Here is a 13,652-nt window from a genome sequence, read left to right as displayed (position 1 = left end):
GATGCTCAGGTAAAACTCGAGATTGCAGTGGTAGTGTGAAACTTGAGCTGGTAGGGTGATTGGCACTGGCATTAGAGCATCAAATAAAATGCTTAATGTTATTCATTCCGATCCTCTGTACTGAGTAACACAGTCAGTGCTATCTTAAAGTAGGTGTTATAGCTGCTGTATCACTGGGGCTCAGGAAATGTACCCATTAATTAAATTTATATCCATAGGGGTTGGTTGAGGTGTGCTCTTTTCTTCGGGATGTTATCTGGGTTTGGTAGTATGTATATAATATATATGACTGCGTGTGTACCGTTGGCGATTTTTTTTCCTCTGTCTTCCCTTCTCTGGATCTTTCCTTCTATGTTTCCGACGAAGAGCTCCGCTCGAAACATTAAACCCTCCTTTCCTGAGCGTCCAATAATACTATATTTGTTCTACGTCCTCGCATTGTGTTTTTTGTGCTTTCTTGTTTGGATTAACTACTATATATATATATATATATATACACACACACACACATACATACAGATGTAGAAAGTGGGAGTCGGCCTCAAGGTATCTTATACAAATGTCTTCAGTGACCCCAGATCAACCAATGCCTTATGAGTTAATCTGGTAGATAGGTACAGTATGGAGGCCCATTAAAGTGGTAAGTTGAATGTGTTAGCTCTAATAGTAAACTATTATAAAATATATATAAAGTTCGATGACTTGGTTTAAATGTGTAAGTGGTGTCTTGCCAGAATGGTTCAAACATATTGATAGCATACATGGTAATGTGCATATTTATTGGAATAGTAAGCTACTAATCTCTTTTCTGCTTTGTTTTCTCTGATAATTTACTACAAGTATATTCTCTGAGTTGTCTTCAAGAACTTGTGAATACCCTTTTCGATTTGCACTATGGGGAGGGGCCATTTCTTCAGAACATCACCAGGCTTTGGTAGCATGTATGATGCTGTATGTATGTATTTGAAATATGATATGCATTGTTGTATCGTATTTCAAATACAGCTTCAGAACAACTTGGGAGGGGGGTTCTTGGTCAGGATTCATATGTTCTTTAATTTTGATAAGGGAAACCAAAGAGAAAGTCAAAAGACAATGTTATCAGTGAAAGGAATGTGATATATATAAATGTGACAGTTTTTTTAATATTCCTTCACATTTTCTTCAGTTCTTCAAAATGGTTCATATTGTCATTTGAGATATAATTTTTTTTTTTTTCTTTGTTATAGTACATTGCCCGAGAAAAGAGTTAAATTCTCTGAAGTCCGGTTACCTCCAAAGGAAATGCCCCCCAAGTTGGATTACAAAGTTGATGATAATGTTGAGGTAAGTTATAAACTAAACGTAAAGAAATAACATTGCTTGCTGTTAATCGTTTATGATACCAACTTGTCTGAGACTGCACTGGGTTCTACAAGCTTCTTGTTCTAACCCTTTCATTACCAACCCGGCTGAAACCGGCTCTGGATCTAGTATAAATGTTTTGTTTTAATAGGTTTTGAATTCAAATCTTCCATCAAACCTTAGTCACATACAGGAAACAAGCCATATCACTGATATTTGTGGTAAATCATTTTCTGAAAGATGTAACTTATGTAAACTCAAACGTATTCACACAGGAGAGAAACCCTATCACTGTCATGTCTGTAATAAATCATTCTCTCTGAAAGGTAGCTTAACCCTCTCGGTACCAACCCGGCTGAAACCGGCTCTGGCTCTGAGTACAAACATCTTGTTTTCATTAGTTTTGAATTAAAATCTTCCACCAAATCTTAGTCACAATTTATGTTCCTAACACTAGCTTAATGATAACTAAGTTATTTTTACTAAATTCTTTGTTATATTTAAAATAATTGAAACACAGAGCATCTCAAAATAAAAATGGTAATGAAAGGGTTAAAGTGACATGGGGTGAAAACATTCCACCAAAATTTCCTGCTAATTTACATTCCCAAACACCAACCTAGTACGACAGATTTTATTAAAATTGTTCATTATTTTCAGAATATATTGAAACAAAGGCAGAGTATTTCAGCAGAAATATGGTAACAAAAGGGGTTAAGCAAAAAGGATTTGATTGAATAATTAAGCTGTTCTGTGATGTGATATGTTCAAAAAGTCTGCAACCAACATATACTAGAGAGTTGACATAACTCCCAAACCTTACGCTTTCATGTGTATGTGTGATTGTGTTTGTTAGTTTGTCTCATATAGATATGCATATCTATAGACACAAACCTTGCTGTATGGTTTCAGGTTCAATCCCATTGCACAGTACCTTGGACAAATGCCTTCTGTTATAGGCTTGGGTTGATCAGAGCCTTGTGAATGGATTTGGTGGATGAGAACATAAACTCATTATGTGCATGTGTATATATAGTGTGTTTACTCTTGTCTTGATATCATGTAATGATTATCAATGAGCACCACTACCATACAAGTGGTGTTCATTTTTCAGTCTTCTAAGACAGACGTTTAGTCGTGGGAAACATTACCCTGCTTGGAAACAGAAAGGGCTGCCAACAGGACAGGCATTTGGTATTAGAAAATCTGCCTCAACAAATTCCATCTCACCCATGCAAGCATGGAAAAATGGACGTTAAATGATGTTGATCTATATGTATATAGATATGGATATCCATTTTGTATCTCTGGAGGTTTTCTCTGTCACAATAAATATATAAGAATTTGTATTTTTGTGAAAACTGATGTAGAATACATGTCGTTTGCTATTAACCATAATTATGTCCGGGAATAGATTAGTCTTAAGGCCTGAATATATATTAGGGTTCTTTTGGATCGTAGATGTAAGAATGGTTATTTTGAAGATCTTTGAGCCCATCAATATCTTATGTGGACCCAATGGGAAAACCCTTCTAAGTGGATCTGTACCCTGAATGGCACCAATCTGAAGATGGTTGATGACTTTACCTACCTGGGAAGTAACGTTGTTTCAACAGAAAAGGACAACTAGGTAAAGATTGCAAAAGCATGGTATGCCCAAGACACTCAGAATTACGTGGAAGTTCTCTCTTCTTGAAGACGTGTAGAAGGGTTTCTTGAATCAGTATTTCTCTGTGATTCTTCAGCATGGACTCTGAACAAAAAACTTTTAAAAGAAGCCTTACGGTACATACACAAGAATGCTTCATGCAGTTCTCAATCTTTCTTGCCAGCAACACACTACAAAGCAGCAGCAACTGTATGGCAGTCTTCCTAACATCACCCCCACCCCAAAAAAACCTAAAGTTACGCTGGACACTGTTGAAGAAGGAAGGATAAGATATCCAATTATCTCTGGAAATCTGCATATGACATACAGGTATCAGCATACCAAGAAGAGATATTATCAACCAACTTGTGAAAGACACTGGATATCAGGTTAAGGAGGATATGAAGACTGCTATGAAAGACCAGGTCATCTTGCATGGAAGAAATTACATTAGTCCAAGCAAGTTGGCCAGCTGTGTAGATATATATATAGATTCTTCTTTCATGGCAAAGAATTTAGTTTTATAGCATATAGTGTATCGGTTTGCATGTGTTTTCATTGGTTTTATGCCTGTTTTGCCATAGTTTCAACATACATATTGTAACCTTGTTACACAGGCAGGTGCTCATCCTGTTGCTAACCCTTACATGTTTTTCAGATATTGTTTTATATTCTACAAATCTTTAAAAGTGTATTATCAACAGGAAAATTCTTAACAAACTTCGACATTTGTAGCTCTACACTTTTGAAGTGAGGTGCATTCTCACACACACACACATGTATAGAGTTTGCACTTATAACAAGGGATTGGTTGACCCAGAACTACAATAGATATTTGTCCATGGTGATGTGCAGTGGAACTGAACCCAAAACCACATGGTTGAGAAGTGAACCTCTTTATCAAACACATGCATATACACATTCCTCTGTCACTCCTCTGTCTACTGTATTTTTCCACTGTTTAAGAAATAAAAGCAGAACCTGTTCCTAAATACCATATTACCATTTCTGTACTGCCAGATACCACTCCTGTGAATGGAATTCGTTCCATTGAAATTCTTAAATAGTTAAACCCATATCATATGGTACACTTTTGGTGAAAATTTTACGCAAGTAGGTAAAGTTCCTTTCACTAGTCAAATAAGCCAACTTGAATTCCCAGTCAACTTGACCTTCACAATGTGTATATCACCTTCATTTAATGTCTATTTTTCATACTGGCATGGATTAGATGATTTGACAGGAGTTGACAAACCTGAAGACTGCATCAAGCTCTTTTGCCTGTTTTGGCAGGGTTTTTACAACTGAATGCCCTTCCTAACAGAAACCACTTTACAAATAGACAGGGTGCTTTTTATGTAGCAGCAGCACTGGTGGGGTCTAATTTGGCATGGTTTCTATGGCTGGATGTCCTTCCTAATACCAACGACTTTACAGAGTGGATTGGGTGCTTTTAATGTGACACCAGCAGGAACGAAATCACCAAATAACTTGCAAGGCCCCCACTCAACTGGAACAGGGCAGTAGTTTTGAAGGAGGTGGCTTTGTACCAGGTGATGAGAGGTCAGAGTATGGAGAGACAGAAATGGGGTATCTTGCAGTAAAGGAGATATGTGGCTACCTCAGAGGAGAGAGGATGATGTGATGGACGGGTGAGTACAGTGAAATTGCAGGGAGGTATATCTAAGTGTAGTGGGACCAAGGACTGGATAAAGTGTGTGTGTGGGCAACTTCAAGGTTGCAGGAAGAGAATGGGAGGGGGCATGGTAAGTGGACATAAATTAAGAGAAGGGGTGTTAAGAAGCCATGTTGCGGAGAAGAGAGCCAACAGACACACATTGTTTGCAAGGGTGCAAAGGGAAAGTTGGGAGCTAGAAGGGAGTAGAATACAGCAAGTGGTGAACTCAAGTGGGGGTGGTGTTAGAAGATGGGTTGCATGTATATATCCATACATATTGAACTCTCTCCATCCATCTACCATGCCATGCATCTATCTATCCATCTACCCACTATATATATATATATATATATATTCCCTCAAATAATTATTATATATATATATATTATATATAATCAACATCATTTTAATGTCTAATATGAGCAGGTTTTATGGTCAGATGCCTTTCCTAGTGCCAAACCCATTCTGTTTTTTAGTGAGGTAATAATCTTTCAGTCTCACAAGCAACAAACAATCCAAGCAGGGTTACTTAGAGAATGGGAAACAATTTACACCGTTTGAGTGAGCTTTTTGTTTGCGAAGACCACTCAGCATGTCAAGGCCTATCAAAAAACCCAAACATGCTTTCACCGTGGGCTGCCAGCAATTAGCACCATCTTGCATGAACAGCAAGGCCACTGTTTACAACCAGCAAACACATGAAGATGAAATGGGAATATGAACTCACACATATGACAGGCTTCTTTCAGTTTATATCTACCAAATCACTTAAGCTTTGTTCAGCCCAAGGTGCCATGCTATGAGAATGAACCTAAAATCTTATAGGTAGGAAGCAAAATTCTTAATCACATAGTCATGCCTGGTATACACGTATATGCATCATTTATTCATGTGTGTGTGAATATAGTATATAATCTTCATCATAGGAAGAATGGAAGTTATTCTCCAATGAAAGACCTGCCCTGACTACTTCCAGATGTGTTATGCCACTAAAGGCACTTACTGGTCAGGTGGTTGTGTTGGTGGTATTAAACTAACAAATTATTTCTATCTTCCAAGGTCTATGTGAGAGTGAGAGAATGTTTGTCTGCCTAGCTGTGTGTGTCTATATACAATCTTGTGAATATGTGCATAGATACACAAGTGTTTATCTATCTTGATGTGTGTGTAGAAATGTATGCACAGATATTGGCAGAATTGTGTGACTGTTAAAGTTACATGGTAATAATTTGAAGTGTTGACTTATAAAATATTCATAAATAGTACCTGTTTTTATCAGAGGCATTTTAAAATTTAAATAAAATGGTATTGTTGTGAGACAATGCATATTCTTGTGTCTGTGTGGTGATATGTTTTGGGGATGTTTGTTTTGTACATCTTGGCACAGATGTTCATTCACAATTTTTTTTTGTGTGTATGTGTGTGTGTGTGTGTGTGTATATGCTATATGTATACACATACACACATATTTGTTAGTGTATCCTTGTCTGTTGCCTGCTGACTTCTACATTCATGCTCACACTCTTGAAATTCTGTTTACCATTTCTTTATGCTTTCAGGCACTTAGTAGATCAGCGGCTGATGACATGGTAGGTTGGTGGCCGTCCAAAATCAAAATGTTGAAAGGTGATTTTGTTGTAGTTGAATATTCAGGTTTTGAGTCTTCAAACACAGACATTCTTCCTTTGGAAAGGATTCGGCCTTTAAATGAAAAGTGAGTAGAAAATTTTGTTTGTAAAAGATTATTTTTTTCCCTTTTGTAAGTTTTTCATATTGCTTTTTTTTTTTTTTTTTTTTTTGGTCACTTATAAGTTGTGCATTATTTAATGAGTTATTTGCCAAAACTGGCCTCACCTGCTCTGGTGCCACATGTCGTCTACTTAACCCGCTCCTATCACACCATCCGACCCATGCCAGCATGGATGACATACATTAAACAATGATGATAATGATGGTGATGATTTGAAGTAATTGCTGATTATTAACACTTTAGCAATCAAATTTGTTCAATGTAATGCTTATTTATCCATATTGTTCTGAATTGATCTTAACTTACCTTGCACCTTTGAGATTTTGATGATTGTTTCTTTTTAGAAAGACATTAATAGGATAGGTATGAGTGAGTTTGAACATAAAACAGCTAGAATATTTGTGCTAGATATGGCTGGTTTCAGTGCTAAAGGGCTTAAATAAAAATCATGGGTTTAAATCCAACCACTCATGTAGAGAAGTGGCCTTTTAATCTTTAATTCCAAATAACCAGATATGTTATGACATGGTTTGGAACCCTGACAACAAAACTCCTGTCAGAATAATTCTTGTTGATAGCTGCATATCACAATTGTATTCTCAGAAGAAGGGTAACTTTATGTAAAGATACAGCACATTTCTTCATCTTTGTTATAAGTGGAGTTGAAAGTTATGAGCTTTGTCTGGGGTTAGAAGAAAATGAATCCAGGTAGGAACCGATGCCAGCACCACCTTGACTGGCTTCTGTGCCGGTGGCACGTAAAAAGCACCAACCGATCGTGGTCGCTGCCAGCCTCCCCTGGCACCTGTGCCAGTGGCACATAAAATGCACCCACTACACTCACGGAGTGGTTGGCGTTAGGAAGGGCATCCAGCTGTAGAAACGCTGCCAGATCAGACTGGAGCCTGGTGCAGCCTCCTGGCTTCCCAGATCCTGGTTGAACCGTCCAACCCATGCTAGCACGGAAAACGGACGTTAAACAATGATGATGATGTTTATATGGAGAAAAAGAAGGTTGAAAGGTTGCTACTGTCAATAGCAAAAAGAAATCAAGGAAGTTTATGGAGGTGCCTGAAATAAAAGTGAATTCTGGTGCAGGTTTGTTGATGAATGAGATAAAATGTCTTTCTTTGAATGTAAACTAGAGAGAGAGACATTAAAGTTGTCTCTTTAAAAGCGGTTGAAGCTTTCACTGAAATGCAGCAATGCTTTGTTGACATCTAACCTGTGAAAATAAGTCATTCTTAGACCCTGCCAAATGTTTGGTGAGACTTAGTTGTCCGCTCTGAAAGCTTGCTATGCTGTTTGGTCGGCTTGAAATGATGGCTTAGGATTAATCTTTATTGTAGATTCAGAGCCAAAAGTCATCCAACATAGCTTCCAATTTTATTTTTGTAATTGTCGACCTGAATGTCCTGTAACAATTCTTTTTCTTTTTCTATTTGTGTAGTCCCTGTATTTCAAAAGATAGTTTTCGGAAAGCGATTCTTGAAGTGCCATCTGACTTAAGAGAAGTGTAAGTTTTTCCCTTTTCTCACTTTTTGTGTGTGTGTATGTGTCATTTTTGTTAATAATTAATTTGTACATTCTATTTCTGTTCTTAAGTGTTGTTCTCAATCAAAAGCAATCCAATAAGTCTCACAAAATCTCTCGCATTCTTCTTCAGTTGCAGAGAAGAAAGTACATTAGCAGAGTTCAAGAAGCATTGTGGTGCAGCCGTTGTTATATATAATTCAGATGATAATGCATTAGTTGTTGTGGTTAGTATCTATTTTTGTACTGTTGTTATTCCCTTTTGTTTTGCATGTATCTATTAAAAATCTATTTCTTCTTTTAATTTTAGTCCACTAATTTCTCTGTGATAAAGAAAGCTTCATTGATGGGAGATATGTTTCTGAGGAACTTACGCCAGAAAGTTTTATTAAAACAAAGAACTGAGGAAGCTGTTAAAAAATTACAGGTAAGGAGATTTTGATAATCATCGTTTTAATTTTTTTCTTTGTTTTATGTATGATGTGGCAGTTTGTTACTAAATCCGTTCCTATATTTATTTAATCTACTTCACATTTACTTTTTCCAGTAAAGTTCTCTTTTCATCAAGGCATTTTATCTAATTTATTTTTTCTGTTTTGAATCTTTTTCTTTTAGAGTGCTAAAATTCGGTCTGGTTACATGGAAGAATTTTCTGTTCGAGAAGATTTGATGGGCTTATCTATAGGTACTCATGGCAGTAACATTCAACAAGCTAGAAAAGTACAAGGTATTACAGGAATTGATTTAGATGAAGAATCCTGCACATTTAAGGTTTATGGTGAGGTAAGAAATTTCATTTATCTACTGTTATTTTTTTCATCTGGTAATATTTAGATGTTTTTAATGTCAAAACTATACTTACATAACTGTTAAGCATTTAATTTTTCCTGCCAGATCAGACTGGAGCCTGGCACAGCCTCCTGGCTTCCCAGATCCCAGTCGAACCGTCCAACCCATGCTAGCATGGAAAACGGACGTTAGATGATGGTGATGATGTAACCATCATAACTTTTACTGACACACCCATTAAAAAACAAGTGGCTAAAATGTATTTAGGTGCTTCTTAACCAGAATTAACACGTCCATATATCCCATGAATATTAAAAAAATATTTAATGAGAATTCCATTAAAGTAAGTTATTGCTGCGTAAGTAACATAGTTACGCATTAGATGTTTTAGATAATGTCAAATTTAATTATAATGAAATTGAACTACAATAAGATTTAGATTTATCATCTTTTTAAAATTAAAACTAGCACTATGACCCAGCAATGCCGGGTCATAGTGCTAGTGCATGCATATACAGCTGCGTGCGTGTGCACATACAAGCGAGTACTGTCCAAATCTCCGACGAATCACATACAGCTAGCTGGCATTCAATTGGCATATCAAGTTTCAGGCATTTTGATTGAATTTTGGATAGAAAATTCACAAAAAAGTCACTTCTATTGATTTTTTTAATGGTTTTGTGGGGTGACTGGACAAATGTAAAGATGTGCACGACCACCCTTGGATGGTTTTGATTGACCATAGAAAGTGCGAGCCCTCAAACTGAAAAATTGTGGATTTGTATAAAGGACATACATGCAGACATTTTGCCGTTTATATATAGAGATATTTTAAATTGAAACATCTATGCTCTCATGAAAATTGCAAGTCTAAATTATGCTGCAGGACAATGATTTCATATTTTAAACAAAAATCTTTAACAGTTCTGTAAATCAGTGTTATCAGGATATGTTTTCTCTCCTAATCACTGCCGAACCCCACTTTACACATGTTTCTCATACATTGAAACTGAAAAAAAATTTGCTCAAAAGTTATCTTCTGTGGTCTTGCTTTTTGCCTGGTTGCATAAATTCTTGGAGATGGCATCAAGTTGTACAAACCATTCCAAAATACACTTGAGCACAATGCAGTCCTTGAGCTCATCATACCCTGTTGAACTATTCAACCCATACCAGCATGAAACATGGCTGTTAAATGCTGGTGCACACTGTCACTCATGTGAACTTGTACTGTTCTCAAGCACTGGTTGTTAAACACCTACAAATAACTAAAAATTCTTACTTTGCATCGGTTAGGCTTTATTATCATGAAGAAGAAAAGGGTGGCAAGATGGCAGAACTGTTAGCACATCAGAGCAAACTGCTTAGTTGTATTTTGTCCATCTTTATGTTCTGATTTTAAATTCCGCCAAGGTTGACTTTGTCTTTCATCCTTTCAGGTTCTTAACCCTTTCGTTACTATATTTCTGACCAAAATACACCCCACATGAGTTTCAATTAAATTCTAAAATAATCATGAATTTAGGCTTGTTTCATTAAATAACTGTAACTTTTTTACTTATCAACATTTTAATGTGATATTTGGAACATAATTAAAGGAAGGGTTCTTAATCAATTCTATTGCATAACTTTTGTCTCAAAGTGACTTTAATTACAGGTAAATCCAGGTAAATTAAGCAAAAGGTAAAAATATTAAAATTTTAAATTGAGCAAAAGGTAAAAATATTAAAATTTTGTTTAAACATCACTATAGAAAATGAATCATCAGCTAATATTCAAATGGGTATGCAACAAAATTTTGATAAAGAAGAATTGTGCACATCACTAGATCATCAGTTGAATTTAATGCACAACAGGTGTACCATAAAGGTGGAATAAACTGAAATATTGGAATCCACCGTAAGTTTGACCGAACTAAAGAAATCGGTCAAAAAATAATATACGGCCCTGGTTATGGAATGGAAGTGATAAATTCCAGACCACATCGTTCCCTAGGCCATGCTGACTAACATTATTTTCCCTGTATAAAAACTAAATCCACGCAGTACCCAGTATTTGCTTCACAAATTTCCCAAACTTTGAACCCCGATTTTGGGTTTGTTTACAATTTGCGTAAGTGTGTTTCCACATTGATCGCTTCAAACAATAACTTCCAGACCACATCGTACCCTAAGCCATGCTGACTAACATTAGTTTCCCTGTATAAAAACTAAATCCACAACAGTACCCAGTATTTGCTTCACAAATTTCCCAAACTTTGAACCCCGATTTTGGGTTTGTTTACAATCTGCGTAGGTTTGTTTCCGAAGTGATCGCTTCAAACTAGCATACTGAAAAAAATAAAAGTCTAATAGTTTCACTTCCTAAGAAAGGCTATAGATAAACTTTATCTCCTCAGAAAAATTGCTAATAAAAACACTTTAAGTTTTTTTACTTCATTCCAATGTAAAATCGTCTTCACTGTCGCCTTCGCTGCTTTGTTTCTTCGGAAGGCGCTGCTTTCATTTTCGGATAAAAAAATATCCTATTCATTATTGTACACCACGTGCTTTAGTACCTATTTCATTCTTTTTCTCGATATCTCCCTATTTTCCATTGACAAAGCTTTAAATTCGGAATCAATGCTTGATAACATGAAACTCCTATCCATTTTCAAAGTTGAAGAAAAATCGATGCCGAAAAAAAATGTGGGAAAAAATCTCCTAAAATTCACTGAGTTGAGATATCACTTCAAGCAATGTCGGATACTATAACTTAACTATTTACAATGTGAAATCACATGCTTTAACGAATGTACCAACGAGATTTGGGTTCAAATTTACATTTAAATAACAATGGGTTCTAACGGCCGGGTTGGTACTTTGAACCAAAAAATTTTTCGGCCAGCCACGGCCGGGTTAGTAACGAAAGGGTTAAGCTCCAGTTAAGTACTAGGGTCAATGTAATCAACTAGCTCCCTCCTTCTGTATTTAGGCCTGTAGTAGAAAGGATTATGAAAAAATCTGAATCATGAACAATAGAATCAGGCTTTAGAGTTAGAGATTGGGAAGAGATATTGGCATATAAAGGTTGGATATGTTTGTGGTAATGTAAGGTCATTGTTTAAGTCCGCTTTCCATGCTGGCATGGGTTGGACGGTTTGACTGAGGGCTGGCAAGCCAGAAGGTTGCACCAAGTTCCAATCCGATCTGGCAAAGTTTCTACATCTGGATGCCCTTCCTAATGCCAACCACTCCAAGACTATAGTGGGTGCTTTTTATGTGCCACAAGCACGAGGGCCAGTCAGGCAGTACTGGCATCGACCACACTTGAATGGTGCTTTTTCTGCAGGTACTTGATAAGACTACAATGCCAAATTTTGTCCATTTTCAAAGTCTTTTGAATAATCAGACGTCAGTTTACCTGGAAAGAAATGATGCAGTTATTAATAAAAGGAGTTGAAATTAATGCATGCAAGACTTCACAACTCTTAACATCATTCCGTCATAGTCAGCCTATGGACTTTTCAGTCCGCCTTTGCATGAAAACTTAAGGAATCTGTGTTCCAAACATGTCATTCCTATATCGTGAAAGTAACAGAAAAATATTGTTTTCTTATTTCTTTACAAAGCCAATCTTAGTTTTCAGTTATTTTAGAATTCAGTTGAAACAGAGATGTATCTTAGTTATAAAAAAAGGTCATGTCAAGATTTTATTTTCTTATTCTTTCTATTTTAGACTGAAGATGCTGTCCGAGAAGCTAGAAATATGCTTGAATACGCTGAGGAGACCTTTCAAGTTCCACGCGATTTAGTTGGTAAGAATACCTATATTCTCTGATAAAGGACTTCTGTAGAACCTGAATGTTGTAAGATGAATGGCTTCTCGAAGTTTGAGTATTTACACATTGTTGGAGCTGCAATTTAATATAAGAGGAGAATTCCAAGACTAATTAAATTGCAATTTCTCTTGGTTGTGATGAGGTTTTTTTTTTCTTTTAAGCTGCTAAAAATAAATTTTAACAGCAGTTAGTTCAGTCAGCTATAGTTTCTCCTGCATAAATTCCTATTTTTTCTAGTCAAAACAAAAATCATTATTAAAACAGATTAAATATCACGGATATACAGATATGTCAAGTGCAACCCAATAAAGAGTATTTATTTTGTTAAACTCTCGTGCAACAATTCCAAGATCATTTCTGGACAAGACTAGCAAACTGAATACTCTATTAGCATTTACAACAGTTTTTCTTATCAGTTAATAATATCTTTTTTTAAAATAAACATAACTTTATGGTTAACTTTGTTTACAAAACCAATAAACAAATCAATCCCATGCTGATAAATTTGTGAGATGTGTTATTGAAGTAAGTGAATTGCCAAATTGTTGGACTGAATGGTATTTAGAAATGGTCTCTCTTTTTTAATTATGGTATTATCTAAAGGTTATCATTTACTTAAGGGTTTAATGGTTTTAGTAACTAAAAATGGCTAAGTTTGGCTCATGATTTATTTACCTTCACTGAAAACCAGTTACAGAATTGTGATCTCTACTGCTCTAGGTCTCAGAACCAAGGATATATCTATAAAAATGTTTATCAATTCAACAGACTTGTTCTCTGAGAGGCAGTGCTACTGACTTTCAGTATGTGAACCTAGAAAGATAATAATTCTGTTTTTGATAACTGTTTAATTCTTCTTCGCAGCAGTCACCTCTTGTCTCATGGGAAAACCTGAAAACAGCATTTAGTTGGTACATTTCACTCGGTTCATATTTATACCTAAGTGTTGTTGGTTAGGCACGGTGATAAAGCTGTTAACTGTATTGTAGGAATCACTGACAGGTTTTTCAGTTCATTATTGATTCCTCCTTATTTATTGGCCATGTTTCAGAGTTTAATATTAAGTTCACCAAGCCGGTTTTGAAACTTT

At 36.0% G+C, this 13,652-nt stretch overlaps 1 protein-coding gene across 3 annotated transcripts in view; it reads left to right on the top strand.

The window, feature by feature from the left end:
- The window catches only part of LOC115222138 (fragile X mental retardation syndrome-related protein 1), a 72,290-nt gene that overhangs the window by 22,626 nt on the left and 36,012 nt on the right, over nucleotides 1–13,652 (top strand). For all 3 annotated transcript variants that reach the window (XM_029792274.2, XM_029792273.2, XM_029792272.2), the window contains exons 3-9: nucleotides 1,230–1,326; nucleotides 6,230–6,384; nucleotides 7,871–7,936; nucleotides 8,087–8,180; nucleotides 8,264–8,380; nucleotides 8,569–8,736; nucleotides 12,460–12,538. In XM_029792274.2, the coding sequence (XP_029648134.1) occupies nucleotides 1,230–1,326; nucleotides 6,230–6,384; nucleotides 7,871–7,936; nucleotides 8,087–8,180; nucleotides 8,264–8,380; nucleotides 8,569–8,736; nucleotides 12,460–12,538 (776 nt within the window). The remainder of the gene's footprint in view (nucleotides 1–1,229; nucleotides 1,327–6,229; nucleotides 6,385–7,870; nucleotides 7,937–8,086; nucleotides 8,181–8,263; nucleotides 8,381–8,568; nucleotides 8,737–12,459; nucleotides 12,539–13,652) is intronic.

This window comes from Octopus sinensis, linkage group LG19 (genome assembly GCF_006345805.1).
Source record: "Octopus sinensis linkage group LG19, ASM634580v1, whole genome shotgun sequence".
Classification (NCBI taxonomy): domain Eukaryota; kingdom Metazoa; phylum Mollusca; class Cephalopoda; order Octopoda; family Octopodidae; genus Octopus; species Octopus sinensis.
This window is presented reverse-complemented; position numbering and strand designations above follow the sequence as displayed.